Source organism: Thermobia domestica, chromosome 2, assembly GCF_964235325.1.
Source record: "Thermobia domestica chromosome 2, izTheDome1.hap1.1, whole genome shotgun sequence".
In the NCBI taxonomy this organism is placed as follows: Eukaryota; Metazoa; Arthropoda; class Insecta; order Zygentoma; family Lepismatidae; genus Thermobia; species Thermobia domestica.
This window is the reverse complement of record NC_137455.1, coordinates 79,756,636-79,777,323: the sequence shown is the minus strand read 5'-3', so window position 1 is coordinate 79,777,323 and position 20,688 is coordinate 79,756,636. Positions and strand designations below refer to the sequence as shown.

General features: G+C 37.6%; 1 protein-coding gene across 2 annotated transcripts in view; it reads right to left on the bottom strand.

Annotated features, from left to right (window-relative positions):
- Positions 1-18,470: 18,470 nt before the first annotated feature.
- The window catches only part of LOC145673273 (peroxisomal membrane protein PEX13-like), a 39,141-nt gene continuing 36,923 nt past the window's right edge, over positions 18,471-20,688 (bottom strand). For both annotated transcript variants that reach the window (XM_081742820.1, XM_081742828.1), the window contains one exon: positions 18,471-19,473. In XM_081742820.1, coding sequence (XP_081598946.1) covers positions 19,028-19,473 — 446 coding nt within the window. In that variant the 3' untranslated portion in view covers positions 18,471-19,027. The remainder of the gene's footprint in view (positions 19,474-20,688) is intronic.

The following is a 20,688-nucleotide window of genomic DNA, read 5'->3' as shown; positions in this document are numbered from 1 at the left end:
CCAATGTTGAAGACAACTCTGCTTCCCTGATCTTCCACAGCATTCTTTTTGAATTTTATAAATATTTTGAACATCACTTTATATATATATATATATATATATATATATATATATATATATATATATATATATATATATATATATATATATATATATATATATATATATATATATATGGGAACGGTCTTACCCGTCCCCTCCCCTTGAAAACAGATTTGCGCCGCTGATTACAAGGGAAATAAGGGAGAAATCTTCTTTGGTTATAGCAACATCCAGTGTTACCAAAGGGGATTTCCTTTTCATCCCCCTTGTAATTCTCACACTGTCAACAGTATACACAAAAAGATCAAAACTTTTTTTTTTTATATAATGACTGTGGTAACCATAATATAACTCGTGGTGAGGTGATTTTAGTTTAGCGCCCCGTTCAGCAGAAAGGCTATATGAGACGTGGACCTACTGATTAACGTGGAATCCGAACCACATGAGCTGCCGCCGGGAACTCGTGATATCAATATATTTGTGAAGTATATTACATTTTGTTGCTAGTTAACATTTAACATTGAAAGATTTTACAACTGATTTGAATATTTCTATTGTTTTAATTCATTATAAACATATGGCGAATTAACATTTTACTCGTAGCTTCAAATGGCTACTTTATTGGTTGAAGCAAAAACAAAAAAATGACCCCAACCGGAATCGAACCCGGGACCCTCCGTACGTGAGTCACAGACGCTACTGACTCTGCCATGCCGTCACTTGATAACGTTGTGCATCGTATGATATATGCGGCGAGTCGAAAACTTTAAGACGCTTTTTCTCCGCTATATTATGCCATTGCGCTCTCCCAGTTTGTGATATGAACACTTTAAATGAGCGCTATCACCTTGCAAAAAATGGACCTAAAGTTCATTTACCAAAGTCTGCTTTCTTCTTGTGAGTGATAGTGAACGTCAGCCATCTAGTACAGCGACGCCCAAAGACAGACTTTGCAGAAAGCAGTGAAGGATCAAAGAAGAGAAACACTGAGGCAATTCAGTCAGCCGAGAGTGGAACCACTCTTGCTTACGCAGCCGTGATGAAGTACACAGAGCAAAGAGAACTTGACAAGTCAAAAGTACTACAAGAAATCGACCTATGTGTCTAACGTTGATCAGCAAGTGGAGCTGTGATGAGTAGTGGCCAGGCCCAATGCAATCATTCAGCTAGCAAGGTTGGGTTTTAGGATTCATACATTTTCCTTATTTTATATGTGTCATTGCAGCTGTTCTTCGAGAAGAAAGGTGTTAAGAGTGTGGTATGACACAATCCCGCACTCATCATCATCAAGATTCTGCAGCTCAGTTCGGCTCCAATTCAAGAAAGAAATTGAGGACCTGGCATGAGAAGAGGTGCAGCGATTACAAGAACAAATATTAGCCTTAACACCAAGTAAGATGTTCTTTGAAGATATGGTGTTTCAAGCCCAACAATCTCCATTTGACGATGGTAGATGGCAAAATCTGCAACGATATCACGCATATGAAATCCGTTCAAACCTGTTATGTATGCGGCACAAAACTTAAAGATATGAGCAGTTACAAGAAGACCTCCATCAGCAAGCCTGGAAATCCCAAGTGCTTCAGATTCGGTCGAAAGGACCCGAAGATGACAAATAAAAGCCCAACCACAGAGGGACCTGGCATCAGTCGACCAACTGATCAACTAACCAACACTTGCCCTGAGGTCGCATTGGACTAAAAGTACACCTATCCTTACCCGAGGTCGCATTGGACTAGCGATCCTTACTACAACCAAGCCTCGCGAAGCTGCCTTGGGCTGAGGGGGCTATCTTTCAAGACTCACCAGAAACAGCAGGTGCCTTGGAGACTGCCTTGAGAGAAGGGGCACCGTGCAAAACACCTATTTCTTCTTATCTGGTCAATAACAACATAGGCACTATTTTACTCTGTAATCAAAAGACATTTGTATTTAACAATTTTTATAATAAATTGGTGAAGGGGAAAAAGACTAGCCCGGACCGTTATTTAGCTTCTACCTATAAAATCATTACAATATTCAAGACCTCAAGAATCAGTACATAAACAGCATCGCATGTTTGCTGGTCTGTTGAGGCTGACGGGCGTCCGCTGCGGGGCTCATCTTTCACCGTGAAATGACCAGTCTTAATAAATGATATCCAGGTTTTTACACAACTGGATGAAGGACATTTCTCCCGTAGTGTTTGGCATTTCCATATGAATTTTCTTTGCAGACTTTCCCTGGATTCATAAGAACTTCATAACGGTCCTAAGCTCCAACGACGTGAAACTTCCTCGTGCCTTTTCCATCTCATCTACCAGGAATGAAAGATGTACAATCCGCGGCAAAAAAACCTGCAACATGAGGATGTAAGTTTATTGTGAAACTACGCCTAACAGCACAGGAAATGAACATAACGTCTAAGTGGAACGAATCACGCCAGGATAAACCTCGGCCTCCTCCCGTGCACACTTATTTTGGAGCAAAAGACTTAGTCATTTCACAATAGAACTTATATGCTCATGTTGCAGTTTTTTTTTGCCGCGGATCGTACAATTAGAATTCAATTGAAATAACACAGTTACATATTAAGATATGAGGCTTTGATATGCCAACAATTTTGTCTACTCCAATTTAAAGGGAACAAAGCCAGGAACTTTTCAACCCCCTTGTATATATTCAATGTTAATTCTGAAAGTAGGCGAGTACTGAAAAAACACGATTGAAGAAACTAATTATGATTACATTAAGGTTATCATTTCGATCGTTATATATATATATATATATATATATATATATATATATATATATATATATATATATTAGGGATGGCCAAAATTTTCCGGAATCCGGATTCCGGAAATTTTGTTTTCCGGAATCGGAAAATTTATTTTCCGGAATTCAGAAAAAATCCGGATTTCGGAAAAATTCCGGAATTCAGAAAAAATCCGGATTTCGGAAAAATTCCGACATTCGGAAAAAATCCGGAATTTAGAAAAAAATGGATTTTTTCCGAAATCCGGAATTTTTCCGATTTTACTTTCCGGATTCCGGAAAGTAAAAATTCTGGAATTGGCCATCCCTAGCTAGTAGCTGTTAAAAGAGAAACACAATAATGAATATATATACTGTATTAGTTTCTTGTAGTTGGATATGTCTTTATCACTTACGTAGACAATTGCTACTGCAGTTATTTACTGTTTTATAAGGAAGGTCTTATTTTCACACACAAAAAAGTCGCCGGTATGTCTCAAACATTATCGCGTTCCCACCTGCAGCTGCTCCAAAGCACTGCAAACTACTTTTTAACCAGGCGAAAGGCAGTGGAGGAAAAGAAATCTCAACAAATATTCTAATAACATTCGCTTATTGTCAACATACCTACAGTGAGCGCAGAAAGTGTTCGTACACCGTGCATACTTTATATTGAAAACAGCTAGCATGAGAACGGGAGGTGGAAAATATATATATAACCAGAATTAAGACTACACATTCATACATTTTATTTCTATATACAAGAGAAAGGCCAAACAAACACAATCACTGTTTTGTTCAGAAGAAAAGAGAGAATTCCTTTTTTGTAAACGCAAAATGTCACCGTACACTTATGCTTGAATTAGTGCTTATAAAGTATATTACGTTATTTGATATTTTGTGGGATTACCCTGTGCGTTAATGATTGTCCGTAGTCTTCGTGGCATTGATTTCACCTGTAGTAGTTCGTAGTTCTGTAGCTTCGGGACTGATTATGTCCCATTCTTCTTGAATAGCTTTTCTTAGGCCTTCTTTAGTAGAGACAGGGCCGGCGCGAGAGACGGTCGAGCCGTGCCACCGCCCAGAGCGGCAAGTCTAATGGGCGGCAAAAAGAAAAGAATACTATCAAAATATAATGCTTCGTAATAGGCTCACATGGAAAAATAAGATTGTGTTAACCTGAGAATGTAATTGAACTTACTTTACTCACATTCAAGAAAATACTCTCTCAGGAAATTCAGAGCATTCCTCCGCGTTTTCAATTATCAAACTACTAGCCACAGGTATCTCGTTCAATATTTCCCTTGCAGCAGTGTAGATAGGATTTTGAGCTAGAGTGCATAAGATTATCACGGTGTCTTTTTATATTTTTTTTTCTATTCAATAATGTTCTAACGCTCCGCTCCAAGTATGCAAAAGGTACACTCCCACTTGAGACAGGCCGTTCTAGCCTGAAGCATCCAGGGGCGGATCCAGGACGGACTTCTGGGGGGGGGCGGTGGGTTGTAATACTGCTACTTAGAGCTACTTTTAAGAGCGTCAAAAAATAAACTATATATTTTATTTATATATAAAATAAAAAAGTTTCCTCTTCTGGGGGGTGTGTGTGATCGCCCGATCGCCCCCCCCTGGATCCGCCCCTGGTAGCATCTAGAGACATTTAGGTTCTAATAGCGAGTTTTTGACCAATTTACAAATTGTTCATTCCGAATATAGTAAATCGTACAGCGTATTATTTCTTGAGAAATGTCTCATTTTTTGTATAGCTAAAAAAAAGTTTATGACTTTTTTTTCTGCGTCAGTTCAACGTTAGGCCATACTAAAGGAACATATTAGTAGTCTCACTTTAAAATCATAATCCACCACAAGGTGGGAGAGCCAAATTGATGCTCTGACTCAGTTATCAAATATAGGAAGTTTATGATGCCTTACTTCAAATAAGTAATGACAATAGAACCGATAGAATGGTCGTCCACGATGCTCTGTGTATAGCAAACCAGCTGAGTTACTTTTCTTTCCTTTACTCACTCGTTGTCTGATATGACTTTAAAGCATTGATTCTCATGTGTTGGATGCAGTAGGATTTCTTGAAAATATATCTGGGTACTTTGAGAGGAGCAGAAATTATGCAAAGTTTAAATCTTACTTAGTTGATACGATGGACTTGGCATCAGCATTAGATACGGGTGATCCACTGATACGTAATACAGTGCAAGCTCGAAGTCGAAAGAAGAGACAGTTTCAGTACGAGGCAGAGGATGAAGCTACTGAAAACATCCACAAACAAGATACAAGATCGATTTTTATTACAAAGTTCTAGAAGTGATTGTGTTAGCTTTTAAGAGAAAGATTTGAGCAACTTAAACATCACAGCGAGTATTTCAATTTTCTTTGCGATATAAGTAATCGTAAAGATATAGCCTACCACCTGAACTTTTTGTCTGAAAAGTGTACTAAACTTACCATCATTTTAACACACGAAGAATTGAAAGATATTAACCCCAGTGATTTGAAAGACAAACTGAAAGTGTTATCCACTATAATTAAGCCTGTGAAAGTTCATAAAAAAAAAAAAAAAAAAAAAAAAAATTAGGAACATGACTTTGCTCCCAATGTTAGTATTGCACGTAGAATTTTGTTAACCTTGCCTGTAACAGTGGCAAGTGGAGAAAGAAGTTTTTGGAAACTTAAGTTTATTAGAAACTATCTACACTCTTCTATGTCTGAAACACGCTTGAGTGGTCTAGCGACGATATCAATAGAACACAAATTGGCTAAAACATTGGACTACGTGATGTGATAAAGGGATTTGCTCATATCAAAGCAAGAAAAGTTTCTTTCAATTAAGGTATGTTAAATTTATGTATGTCTATTGTGTTTTAGTACATTATAAGGCTTAAGCTAATCACTTACATTTACCATAATATCTGATTTACTGTATTATCTTCTTGCTCCATACTCTGTTGAAAACGCCTTTTGATATAAAATAAGCCTAAAAATTAAAATTCTTAGTCATGATTAAAGTATATTTTTAAAATTTTATTTTCTGTATGCGCTGCTCTATATTACAGATATACAGCGAAATCGAGCATACTGAATATTGTGTCAGTATAGAGTCGTTTAAATATTACGTAAACATTCCAGAAAGGTAGTTCTTTTTTTTTTTTTTTGTTTGTTTTTTTTTGTTTACTTTTCCATTTTATACATGTTTTTAAATGACACTTGAACGTTATCTGTCAAAATAAGGTTTGCGGATTAAAGGGGCGGCATGTGAAAGCACCGCCCAAGGCGGCAAAATTGCTAGCGCCGGCCCTGAGTAGAGAAGCTGTGCCTTCTGATTGTTGTCTCCAGAACAGACCATAGATGTTCTATGGGGTTCATATCTGGGGATTGGGGAGGTGTGCGAAGCTGTTTCAAGGTATTATAGAGTAGCCACAATCGAGTATTTTCCGCTGTATGTTTGGAGTCGTTGTCTTGCTGAACAATAAATTGTTTTCAAGAACCATCTTCTGCGCACTAGTATGGAGATTTTCCTTTAATATGTTAATATACACTTTGTGGATCATCACTCCATCGATAAGGTGGAGACGACCCACTCCTGAGGCACTCATACAACCCCAGACGAGCACGGACCCTCCTCCGTGTCTTACTTTAGGGACGAGATTTTGAGGATTCATCTCTGTATTCACCTTGCGCCATACAATACGCCTCCCATTGGACTCGATAAAGTTAAATTTACTTTCGTCCGAAAATATGACCCTATTCCAGAAAGAAGCCTGATCCCTTATCTTTATACTCTTTTTCAAACTTTAGTCTCTTTATACAATTTGTCTTGTTCACCCAGAACATTTTCCTGGCTATCCGACCATGATACCTTGCAAATATTCCGCACTGTACTGGCTGATACTTTAACACCGCGTGTTTCCAGATCCGTTGCCAATTGCACAGCACTATTTTTTGGAACCTTTTTTCTTTCCCTAATAATGTAACGTTTATCTTGTTCACTCAACACTCTTGGTCTTCCACTTTTTTTTTTTTTTTTTTTTTTTTTTTTTCGCACAGTGATAGAAACATTATACATCGCAATTATTGTTTGTACTGTTGAACGAGGCCTGTCTGCAAGGTTTGCTATCTTTCTCAAAGACTTACCCTTCTTATGCAATTTAATAATTACTTTTCTTGTCTCCTCATTTGTTTCTGTTCGGTTGCTTCCCACTTTGACAACCCACCGTGCAGTTTTTTCACTTCTATTCACAACTAAACTCATTCTGTTACTCGTCATGCTATACAGAGGTGTATACTCAGGTGAATACTAGTGAACCCCAGTTGTGGTATCTTTGTTTCGTATTCGTACGTCAGGTGTACGATCACTTTTTGCGTCTACTCTATACACTTTCTACGGAATTTATTTACTTTCTGACCATTAAACTTGTCTTTGTGGTTCTTTATTGATATATTCATAAAGCTTAGTTTTCATTATTCATATTGTGTGTGTTATTACACTTCTTAAATTTTCTGTTTCTTTTTCGCAGGCATTCTCGTTTCAATAGCATAGGTGTACGAACACTTTCTGCGCTCACTGTATGTACAGTAAATACAAATTTATAATTTTGACTTTACGAAGTGTACAATGTAATTGTTCAATAATTAACATAAGCAGGCATTCATTAATTTATATTAATATAATAATTAATAAAACTAATAAGCGGGTGATTGATGACTTAGTGGTAGAGTTTTCATCTATAGTATTCTAACCCAGGACATGTGGGTTTTCGATGGCTAATTTTGTGTTTGAAAATTTTCCCGGTGGAAGGCCTACCTTTCTTATATTTGTTCCATCATCACTCATTAACGAATTTAGTTTATCAAAACTCTATAGCCATATATTCATTCTGTCCGTCAGTGAAGCAAACAGTCTCAAGAACTATCTGATGGATTACCAATCAATTTTGGCCATGATGTACAGAGTCAATAGTTAAGAATCGAGTTCCCTGATAAATGTAATATTCAAACCGGAAGCGGTACAAATCAACCATTTCCGGTTTTAACGTTAATCATTATATAGTAAATATGGTAATAGATAGCGAGAGGCGGTTTCCAGTAATCGACATATATATAACATTCATGTAGATAGAATGTTACCCAATTTGTGCATCTGCTGAAAATAATGAGCTTAGGTATTTAGAGAGCATTTTCCGCTTTAGAAAATGTGTGCTTGATAAAGAATGTAGAGAATTAGCTGAGTCAGGCATGTAGCTAGAATATGGTAATAGGAAGGGGGGGGGGTCTGTCACGAAATACTGTGGTTATTTACCAGGGGCTCAATCATTCTAAACTATTTTATTGGCAACATATATTGGTTCGTTTAGCCAAGATTTCTAATGGGGGAATGATATGAAATACTGTGGTTACACACCAGAGGCTCGATCAATCTAAATATTTTACTGACAACATACCCATATTGATTGGTTAGGACAATAAAATGAGGATATATTAGTAAGTATTTTAATAAGAAGCTATGAGGAAATCTCGAGTAAAAGAATATAAAAAAGTATTGAAAAAGATATAGTTTTCCGAGGTCATTCGAACGGTGTCGAGAATTTTGCGTCTGGGAAATTTGCGCCCTACCTCAAGAACAGGGAAAATTGCGCCTGCGATGTACCTCCACCGGGAAGTTTGAGCCCTGCGAAATAAAAGAACCTATTGGAGCTTACGCATTTGCTCGGAGGGGCTGACATTACAGCATAAACAATCCTCCCCCCACAACCATGCCATTTGTGATTTATTTTCATTGTGGCTATATAAGGGGAGAATAAACTTCAATATAAGCCAAAAGAACACAACGGATCAACGCAATCACTGCTTCTTCCAGAGATGATTTTGGGGGAACACTGGCCTCCCCAGAGCTCTCAGAGTGCCCTCTCGGAGGAGACCAAAATAATACGTCTATAATATAATAATAAATAGAATAGTACCAGCAGTGACCCCCCTCCGGAATACTAAGTGTGCCCCCCGGAAAATCTTTTTCTAAAAGAACGACTGAACGCAATTGTGTGTTTGAATTCCAGCAAGTAAACACACTGTGCATAGTTTTCTTGATAATATTACTGAACTGATTTTACATTCACTTTACATTTTCTTTTCTATATTTTGTGTCCTGAAAAGCCAAACAACTCGCAAGGATTGTGAACAGAGATATCTGGGTAGAGCCAAACAGCCTTTTGTAGATTAAATTATACTCTTTGATTATATTAATAATTATATATCAGTCATTTATACTTTTTTGTAAATTTTGTAGTATAATGAAAAATTGTATTTGTATGGATTGCCCTTTAGTGAACTAAAATTGTATTTTTTTCATTTGTTCGGAATATTATAACGGATGGAGTAACTCACTGAGACGATGATAGGCAAGCCTAGTTCAAGTGTGAGGGGAAGTTACTTTACACAATACAAAAATAAGTTGAATTGTAGGGCGCTAACATCCCAGTGCAAATATATAGCCGGCGCATTTTCCCCTCTTTTTGGGGTAGGGCGCAAACATCCCAGTGCAAATATATTGCGAGCGCATTTTTTCCTATTTTTGTGGTAGGGCGCAAAATTCTCTCATTCAAGGAAAATATAATGTCCGTGAAGTTGACAAGCCACTTATGTCAGACTCCATTTCGACTTTAAACGTCGCTAGTGCTACGTTAGTGTTCGATAGTGACGCAAATCGTTAGTACTTCACAGATAACGTGTGCTTTTTAAATAATGGATATAGGTCTTCTAACTGCATGCCAACACGCCCACTTCTAAGAATCATCTCAAAAATGAGGTTAACCGTTAGAGCAAGTAAGTGCTCATTAGTGCCATTAACATTAATGCCTCCATCGTACGGCCCTTTGAGTAATGATAATAGCACGCTCTTTGCTAGTCTCAATGCGTCCCTATATTCTCGCGAACATTCTTACGTGCCCAAGTTAGTTACTTTTTTTTTTTTTTTTTGCAACTATTGTTTATCTGTTATTGTTTATTGCTAGTCTGCAGAGTAGTCCTTACATTAATATGCCATTGTCCTTGATAATCATTGCGTATTTACAAGCAGTTGTTATTACTGTTAGAAGATATCAAAAAACAACAGATAAAATCTACTACTTAACGGTTCACATTTTTCTTTTACAGTACATAAACGATTAATAATAATAATAATAATAATAATAATAATAATAATAATAATAATAAAAAGACTATTCCAGCATAAAAGTTATCAATTGCATCCCACTGGCAACAAGCGACGCATATTTTAATTTCACAAAAATTAGTTTCTCACGATTTTCTGGAAAACTACGTATGATAACATCTTCATTATGTCAAGTTGTTTATCTCAGTGTGATATATGTCTTACCTCTGGACAATATCACGGTAAAACAAAAATTAAATATTAGAAGTACATCGTACTTTTGGACTACATCTCATTAACCATGGGAAGATTGAGTAGTGAATACTTTAGGATCTAAGTTTCAGCTTAACTTGCATCATACATTCTTAGGATTACAAAAAGGAAATTTGTTCGTTTGCGTTTGAACAAAATTCTTAGGATTACAAAAAGAAAAAATATTTTTTCCGAATTCCGGAATTTTTCCGAAATCCGGAATTTTTCCGAATTCCGGAATTTTTCCGAATTCCGGATTTTTTCTAAATTCCGAAATTTTTCTAAATTCCGGATTTTTTCCGAAATCCGGAATTTTTCCGAATTCCGGATTTTTTCTAAATTCCGGATTTTTTCCGAAATCCGGAATTTTTCCGAATTCCGGAATTTTTCCGAAATCCGGAATTTTTCTAAATTCCGGAATTTTTCCGAAATCCGGAATTTTTCTAAATTCCGGAATTTTTCCGAAATCCGGAATTTTTCTAAATTCCGGAATTTTTCCGAATTCCGGATTTTTTCCGAAATCCGGAATTTTTCCGAATTCCGGAATTTTCCGATTTTACTTTCCGGATTCCGGAAAGTAAAAATTCCGGAATTGGCCATCCCTAATATATATATATATATATATATATATATATATATATATATATATATATATATATATATATATATATATATATATGGGGGGGAGCAAGAAAGTTCCAACAACCCTGCCCCCAACCCTTACTTCAAGTCTAAGTATTGAATTCCCATAGTTTGGAAGTCTACCGTATTTCACACTGTGAAACGAAACACTATTATTTCGTTAGTTATCTAGATTTTTTGTTTGTCGCTCTCACGCTGTGAATGTTTGATCATGATCATATTATTATTGGGTGGTCCAAAAGTGTAGAGCCACGAATAAAAGCCAAACGGAACACCACACAAGTTAGCATAACACTGTATTTTTGTAACAGAGTTGGGAAGAAGTTTCATATATATGACATTTCCTTTCCTCTCTCTCCTTGCTTCCCATACGTTTCAGTTCTTGTTTTTACATCGCTGCGATGGCTTGCTTTCGATGTAGCCCTGCGTAGTATAGTCGCTAACGCTCTCGCTTTTGGTACAAGCGGTCCCGGGTTCCTAACACAATGATCCCAGGCCGCTCCATTCCTTTCTTCTTCCCCATATCCCTGAGCAGAGTGATCACCATGGGACGTCATCCCTCATACATGACGGACTTACATGGCCACTGATGCCAAAAGCCCAGAAATCTAATTCCTAACTCTGATAATCCAGCTTTTGATTCTGGAATGGCCACCCTATTCCCCGACCAACCTCAGATTTTGACGTATGGGGAGGGAGGGATACGTCGAGTCTTCGTGAATGCCAAGATGTTAGGCATCTGAAAAAACGCACCATTGACCGCGTACACTACGCAGAACTATGAAGAAATAGAAAATAACAACAATGTTTCTATACAGCGTGTACATGAGAGATCATCGGGCATTTAATACTGTGTACTGGTAATATCTCAGAACTTTGACTTACAAAAATGAAACATGATAAAAGTAAAGTAATACTTAGTTTCCATTTAAACGTGTAATGTAAGTACCTTTTGTAATGCGGCATCCATTTAATCGACAGGCGAGGTGAGTAATGGAAGCGACAGCTGCTTCAACCCTGCGCAGCACATCGGATAGGTAGCGAATACAAACACACACAATCCTTTATAAAACTCTAAAGAAAAAAAATCTAAGGTGACCCTGGTGGACACGTCAAGTAAGTCTTACCATCTGGTTCATGGCGACCAATCCAGTGGAAAATATTTAGTTATTAGAACAATTCATGGTGGTTTCAGATCCCAGATATGGACATCATATGTATTAATTTGTCCACTAAAATGAAGTGTTGATTTATCACTAGACACAATTCGATCAAGAAAATTGATATCTTCATGCTGCAACATGTTGATCACGAAGTTGGTACTTTTACTGTATAAGTAGGCTTTAAAACCTCTAAAATCTGGCCCTATAATGTAAGCTTTTCCTTAAAAATCTTCCACACCGCCATTACCAGGATTTCTAGCTCGCGGCTAGCCCCCCCCCCCTCCTTTTTTTTATAGGACTACGCAGCAAAGACTGCCTGATACTTGCGGTCGTTTCGTACGGTTTCCCTTACACAGGTTTCCTGTAGTTTTAAAATAACTATTCCATTGATGAATGTTGCTGTCATTTGGGCGATCACAAAATTTCTACGGAACGCATGCTGAATTATTACCACAGAGTTACATTTAGTAAATTGCAGATGCAAAAGCTTTTCTGGTCGGGCGTCGTCATCTTTACTACTAGTGATATCAAGCGGAGAGATAAGGAAACGATCTACATGCATGCACAGTTGCACATAAAAAAAAAAAAATAAAATAAAATAAAAAAAAATCATCTTTGCTCTTTGACTCTGATCGCGAGTGAACACTATACCTATCTAAAAGACATTATAACAAATCGAAACTCCGATATTCTTTTAAGTACCTGCTGCCTTTTACAGTTTCGAAAGCACGTTAGTAACACCCTTTAACCGTACGGACCAGTAAGTGAATGAAGTATCTATCTGAAACAAAGCAAATATGGTTATAACCTCACAATTGCAGAGCAAAAACAAGATGAAGGTGTGTTTCAGCCAGGGTTTGAAAGAACCCGGGCTTTTTTGAAAAAGCCCAGACCACCTGGGCCCATATGGGTTTTTACGGGTTAAATTGGGTTTAATCGGTTTTTCGAAATATTTCAATGTCTTTGAGGTAAAAGTGTTAAAATATGACTTATATTTCAAGACTGTCATTGTCACAACTTGGAACAATTTTCTACTCACTGCTGTTTTGAAAAAATGGCCGCCATTTTGAAATTTTACGCCGAGAAAATCTATACATCAAATTTAGCATATCTCGTGCTTCCACCGTCAAAATTTCAACTTAAAAGACTGAAAATTGCGCTTCGTAGCGTGGATACACTCTGTTTTGAAAAAATGGCCGCCATTTTGATATTTATGTTGGTATGCCGCCAAAATTTATATAGGAAATTTAGAGTGTCTCGTGCTTGTACTCTGAAAATTTTAACTTAAAAGGCCGAAAGCTGTATCCTGTAGTGTGTGTGGTAGAGCCAAACAAACGAGTTGAGTTGATTTTGTGTTTAACGTCCCTTTCAGCAGCGAGGCTATATTAGACGGGACCTACTGATTAACGTGGAATCTAAACCACATAAGTTCCCTCCGGGACGCAAACCCGGATCCCACGCCGAAGACGCGTACACTAACCGCATAGCCATGAAGGAGCTCGGCAGACAACGAACAAATGTAGATCAAAATCATTCAGAAGCCTGACTGACGTTCGCCAAATATGAATACCAAAAGGAGTCTATTAATTTAAAACAAAGATACAATTCATGTTGTATGAAATAAATAAATGTTTTAAATTGTCTTATATGAAATTAACATCTTCCAGCGTAAATAAACCTGCCATATCTTCTCCATGAGAATAGGGGACACCTCAAATCCCCCCCCCCTGAACTTTCCAACACAATGCAATGAACTGTAGTCTGGTTATGAACAAAAGTATAATAGGCCGCGGTGGCTCAGTGGTAGAGTGTTCACCTCTAGTGCATGGGGTTTCTAGTTCGATCCCAGCTCGCGCCAAGTGAGCTTTGTGGTGAAAAAACACCTCGTGCGTGGGTTTTCTCGGGATTCTCACGTTTTCTCCCACTTTCTTTATTCCATCATTTCATTCATTTCTCATCACCGTCACCTTGAGCATAGCAGGCATAACCGTGAGACTAAAACTAAAAGATTTCATTTTATTTTTTTTTACAAGAATATAATGGGCTAAAGTTCACTAACCAGCAGCTGCTTTTCTCTGTTCGTACCCTGCAATTATTGTACAGACTGAAGATGCCTAAAAACTTAAGATGTGCTATAAAAATGCTTTACAGGAAAACAATATGCAAATTATTTAAATCAGTGGTACAATCTACCTTCAATATTCTTCGCACGTTTAGCAATATTTATTTACATGGCTGTATTTGCCAAAATTACGTTCGTCAGTTTAATCTGATGAAAAGCGGATATTTCTCCTTGTGTCGTGTGTAGTTGTTACGACCAGATTTACATTTTTCTAAGACGTGGACCAAAGCACAATTCTGTACCCCTAGCCTCTGAACAAGATCCTCTCCAACAACTTATCTACTGTGTTGCTGGAGAAAAGGTGTCATCTTCCATGTGTTTGTAAATGTAGAAACACTCAAAGCAATCTTTATATATATATATATTTATTTATTCCGGAGAGTATCCGAGTTTCCATCAAGTGCAATGGAAAAAATAGCATTGCAAATTTCGCTCGCTATCAAGTCGAACAGGGTGATGTAATAACTTCCTCGAAACTGTTACATGCAACAGCGTACTGTTCATTCACTAACTACAGGATTCCCAGCCAATGTCAGAATTTTTTGTCTTTCACTTTTCCAGGGCTCATACTGGTCTGGTCTCTTGTAAATAGTTGAAAAGTTACCAAAAGCATACGAAAAAGTGACCAAAATCTCATCATGCTCCTTTTTTCATCTGTCAATTTCTCCATCACCTCTCTCTTTCTTTGTTGTTTTGTTTCATCTTTTCTTCTTTACTTCCTCCTTTCTTATGTTTTCTCAGTATGCTTTCTAGTTATGGTAAACAGACTTAGCAGATGTACGAAGTTTCTGAGTAAGTGGAATCAGTTCTGGGCTACTTCCGAATTTTTTCATCCCAGGCATTATATTTAACTTATCATTGAGAGTTCTCAAAGCCATGAAATATTCAAATTCATGCCTACTCTTAAGAAGAACATACAAGAAGCATAATGAAATTTCGTGACTTTTTCTTTACCAAATCATAAAATTTCGTAACACTCTCAAGAGTGAATTTGGGTGCGAATTAGGCCGAATTTTCATCCATGCGATAGAAGTGTGGTATGCATGCAATTTGGTAGCGCCTAAAGCCGACCATAGACAATTTTGGCGGTAAATTTTGACGTTTTATAGAACAAAATTTTCCAATCTGTACTTACATTTGTACAGATAAAAAAAATCGTGACCCAAAAGCTAAATTTCGTGACCGATAGGCACCCCGATAACACAAGACGAACATGATGAACCACACAAATCCACACACACAACGCTGAGCGGAGCGTTAACTATTACGAGAAAAAACTAAAGACTATTATGATATAAGAAAGAATAGACACAGAAGGGTTCTCAACCCCACCTTGAGAGCTTAAGCATCCACCAACTATATACTGTGCTTTAGAAAGAATAAGCTGAAGTGAGAATAAAGCTGACTGTTTCACATGTGGCAGCAAGTACTGAAGCTTTAAGAAGAGTAATGAGTAACAAGTTTCTGGCTTTTTTCATTTATATATACGAGGGCTATCCAGAAAGTAGATTACGTTTTGGAATAAAAAATCAACAAAGTATAGGAAACAAATTTTATTATATACAGATGAAAGCCACACACAAATACTACTTTTCGACATAGTCACCATTCAAATTAAGGCATTTATCGTAGCGATGTACGAGCTTGGAAATTCCTTCGTCGAAAAATTCGGCCGCCTGCGACTTCAACCACTTCGTTACCTCTTCTTGTAGCTGTTCGTCGTCATCAAAACGCTGCATAGCCAGCCACTTCTTCATTGCTGGGAATAGGTGGAAGTCGCTCGGTGCCAGGTCGGGACTGTACAGCGGATGAGGAAACAACTCCAACTGAAAAGATTCAAGAACTTCACGCGTGACATTTGCCGTGTGGGGCCGGGCGTTGTCGTGAATCAACAAGATCTTAGAGCTCAACATTCCTCTGCGCTTGTTTTGAATTGCTCTTCTGAGGTTTTGCAGAGTTTGGCAATACCTTTGAGCGTTTATTGTAGTGCCTCTTTCCAGGAAGTCCACCAAAATCACACCTTTTCTGTCCCAAAAAACAGTCGCCATCATCTTCCTTGCCGACATTGTTTGCATGCATTTCTTGGGTTTTTGGGGAGAACCTGTGTGCCCCCACTGCATTGATTGCAATTTCGTTTCACAGTTCACGTGTTTCACCCATGTTTCGTCACCAGTAACGATGCGATCGAGTAAAGAGTCACCATCCTTATTGTAGGCGTCCAAAAAGTGCAACGCTGCAGCCATTCGCTGATTTTTGTGGTCCTCTGTCAAGATTTTTGGAATCCATCTTGCACAAAACTTGTAATAACCAAGCTTTTCGCTGATGATTTCGTGCAACAAACTTCGCGAAATTTGTGGAAAACTCAAAGAAAGTTCCGTTATTGTGAACTTTCGATTTTCACGGACTTTAACATCGACTTTTTCGACAAGTTCGGCAGTCACTTTGCTGGGTCTCCCACTTCGATCTTCGTCGTGAACATTGGTTCGGCCATTTTTAAATCTTATGACCCACTGTCGCACTCCACCTTCAGTGATAATGTTGTCCCCATACACTTCACACAGCTGCCGATAGATTTCTATCGGTTTACAGTTTTTTGCTGTCAGAAACCTTATTACTGCACGCACCTCGCAGGATTTTCAATTAACGCAGACATTTCAAACCGTCACAGTATCTTAACGGAGCACAGCACGAACCTCTCACTAGCACGGCTAGATGCCGACTGAGCTGCGCAACGCTCTGACCCCAAGATGGCCGCGCTAGCGGACACAGACGAAAACGTAATCTACTTTCTGGATAGCCCTCGTATATATATATATATATATATATATATATATTAGAAAACTCCAATGCAAAACATAAATCACACGAAAAAGTCACTTTAACTCCCAAAAAAGTAACTTAGTGACAGATTTGAAAAAAAGTAAAAAGTAACTTTTAGTGACCAACGAAAAAAGGACTTTTAGTTTAAAAAAAAAGTGACTCGCTATGAGCCCTGCTTTTCGAATAAGCTGATATTGATAGCAGAAATGGAACGGAGTTAAAATACGGGACATTTCCCTCTCCCGACTAAATTTACGGGGACGCGGGACAATCGGGCCCAAAAACGGGACTGTCCCGTTTTTTACGGGACGTATGGCAGGCTTAAGCGTAAAATAAATAGTTTTATTGTTGAAGTATTCGTTTCCGATCCTTCTGCGTTTAATTCGGGAATTTCCCGAGCACTTCCTTCACGGCGTGTACATCAAAACTTCCACTAGTACGGAAATTTGAACTCAGCACTTGAAATAGTAAGCGTTACATAGTGTTCGGAACCCCGAGCATTAAGCTTCTTAAATTTGACAAGAATTTTTACGCTATTACTGGTGTTGATTTTACAAAATGCTTATTTGAAGAGTAACAACAAATGACTGAACTAAACTGTTATTGTTGGAAAACCAAATTTTAGTTGAAGAAACTTGTGTTTCACATCAAAGGTAAGAAATAATACTAATAGTTTTACTAATGTATTTACCTATGTTACTTATGTAAATACCGGCACTTATGACCATAAACCCGTCAAACGTATGAGTGATAATGTCCCTAGGTGTCATGAAGTCGACGAGCACACTATTCACGGAAAATATTTTCTAAAGTACAAAATTGCTTATTTTACTTCAAATAGACTATAAGCATAATCCATACATTAATTTGTTCTATAATTATCTTAAGCTGTTTTCTTTTTAATTCATTTAGTGCATTCAGAACTTTATAAAGGTCTTATGTTGAATGTTGTTGTATACCTTAACGTGATAGCCTCTAATTCGCCCAAGGAAAGTCTAAAATCTGATAAAAATCACTTACAATGTGATCACCTTAGTTGTACCAATACTAACCTTAGTTATATTAACAAATAGGTCAAAAACCCAGGTGGATTTTAAAGTGGGTTTTTTCAGGTGGGTCCAACCCTGGTTTCACCACTGAAGTGGTGAAAGGGTTAATGAGTATTCCATGGTTACAATTTAAAAAACAAAAATTTTAGGAATGATCCAAAAAATGGATCAAAAAATTGCTATCTTGTCCAGTAATTAGTTCTTGGATCAGGGGCCACAAAATTTTTGAACGGCCCCTAAATCAAGTTTTCGTATAGTTTGGGTTTGGCTACAATATATATAGTTCTCCAGATATAAGGCCTACAAGAAAATTTTTGCCTGAAATATATTGGATCTTCTGAATAAATAAAAAAAAAAAAAAAAAAAAAAAAAAGAAAAGTGAATTCATGTATACATTTATTTTCTACTATTTTGTAACAAAAATGTACTTTATATTAAAGCGAAAGTATTAAAATTAAAAATACATTAAAACAAGCAACAAATTTCTTTTTTTTTTAAACGATTTTTATTTTGTAAACTCTGTACAATGAAATAAGATACAAAACGAGGAACAAAGTTTCTTTCATCAGTCTGATTCGTACACGCTCCTTTCACATTACATAAATACACAGTTTCGCCTGGGAATGTCACTTTTTAATGTTTTTACACCTGTTCATTATTAACGTCATCAAAATGAAAAAAAAAAAAACTTTATATTAATTAGAAGTATTATTTCACTGCTATAGAGTACTCTTTCCTTAATTATCATTAGAATCTCGTAGTATTTAAAATCACAAAAGATTTTTTTTCCTTCAAGATCAAAAAGTACACGCTTTGACACCAGGTAAAGAAATAAAGTCTCTCAATGGAATAAAAACAAATATAGTGTACAGTCAGTACGCACCAGCAATATCATTCATGAAATAACATAAAAAATATACATACACAACTCGTTTTTATCCGTATGATTACAATTAATTCGTTAAAAAGTTCCACTCATTCTTTGGCCCATTAAAAATAAACACAATTGGTAACAAAAGTGTTTTTCAAACTACGCAAATTACGGTTGTTTTTCTGCTTCATTCGCGGGGTTCTCACTAGCTTTCCGAAAAGCACTCTCTGCAATCACCTCTTCAAAATCATCACTGTTGCTTGGGTCAATAACATCCTGTGTACTTAGGTCGCTTGGTGCCGGTTGTTCGACTACGACTGGAGGCTCAGTAGAGGGAACAGTGGAAGCTGCAGGCGGCTGCGATGCTGGTTGCCGTTTCATGATCACACCTCGGCCAAGAATATTAACGTAATTGGCTGGTATAAGGCCCGATTTCTTCCGGTCTACCGTTGCCAAAAGCCACCCCTTGAGACGGGGCTGTAAATGTGGTGGAGCCAACAGCAACTGGTTACCCACTCTAAAGCTGATTTCGGAATTAGATTCTGCATTAAAGTCGAATTTAGCAACAGCTACGTAACATTCACCTTTACCCTTTATCCAGTCCTGGATAGTCACTGAAAAAAGAAAGAAAAAAAAAAAAAAAACGAATGATTACAATCAAGTATTTACCGTCTTTGGAGGCACACAGATCCTATGTTCGATCCTGTAATTTTTCAGGAAAGCGAAGACGAAGTTCTGAAGATTCTAACAATTCTATTTGAAACAATTTTTCTCAAAATTAGTGGCTAGTTTTAGAAGATTGTTACAATTAAGGCCCGGCAAAAAGTAAACTACGGCATTTTCACTCCTGTTTCATCAGCCAAGGGGAGGAAGTACAAGAAATATTAAAGAAAAAAGAGCAGCAATTAAGAATTATTAGATCCGGTGCCCTATTAGTCGCCAGGATCAAGAGATAAATGTATCTGGTTGGTAATGTTACCTGGGGTGGGACGACAACAAATTAACACGATGGACCCTGTATAGAGGGGAGGAAACAAATAAAAATTAAATGAAAAAACGCGTATTTAACAACAACCTGCACACATCATTAGATTGGAATGGAGCTCACACCATAGAATGCATATCTAACAGGCTGCTGTTGGACAACATGACGAATGTAATGTGAGCGAATCCGTTAATTGTGTAACAAACTGTCTGCAATGGCAGGACGTCGCTAGTGAATACCTATTGTGCAATTAAGTAACTTCGAGTGTGGCAGCATAAGAGGATTGAGAGAAGTCAAGAGAACGTTCGCAGAAAACCCTTATAGAACGCAGAAGTTATCCAAAGTGTCCCTGCTATGCACCGTGAAGCGCTTGGATAGAATCTTCAGGCCATCCTAACAGGCGGGTTTCTGCAGGAAATACATTCAGAGCCACAGCAGCTCAATGTGAGCGCACTAACACTACACGCTTAATCGCTAACGGCAAGGTGAATTAGAGGGTTGAGCTATTTAGCGATGAGAACCCTTTTTGTTTCGGACAAAGTAAGGGCAAAGTGCGTGTTGATAGAGGGGGAGGTAAGCGGGAAATTCAGGTATGTTCAGTCACCATACAGAACACGCATTTGAAGAGAAAAATAAGCTTAATGTTCTGCTCGCCTCTGGCTTTCACTTAGGAGAGTCTGACAACTAATGTTATACTTTCGTGACGTCATCAATACTGCCCTATAATCTTATTTGGATACTTTGTGAGTTTTTACCTTCCAGCAGGTTAGCGCGTTCCCTCATTCTGCCAGGCCAACCCAGCGTCCTTTACCCGGTGTATGCTTCCTGTCTCAACCTGCTAGGT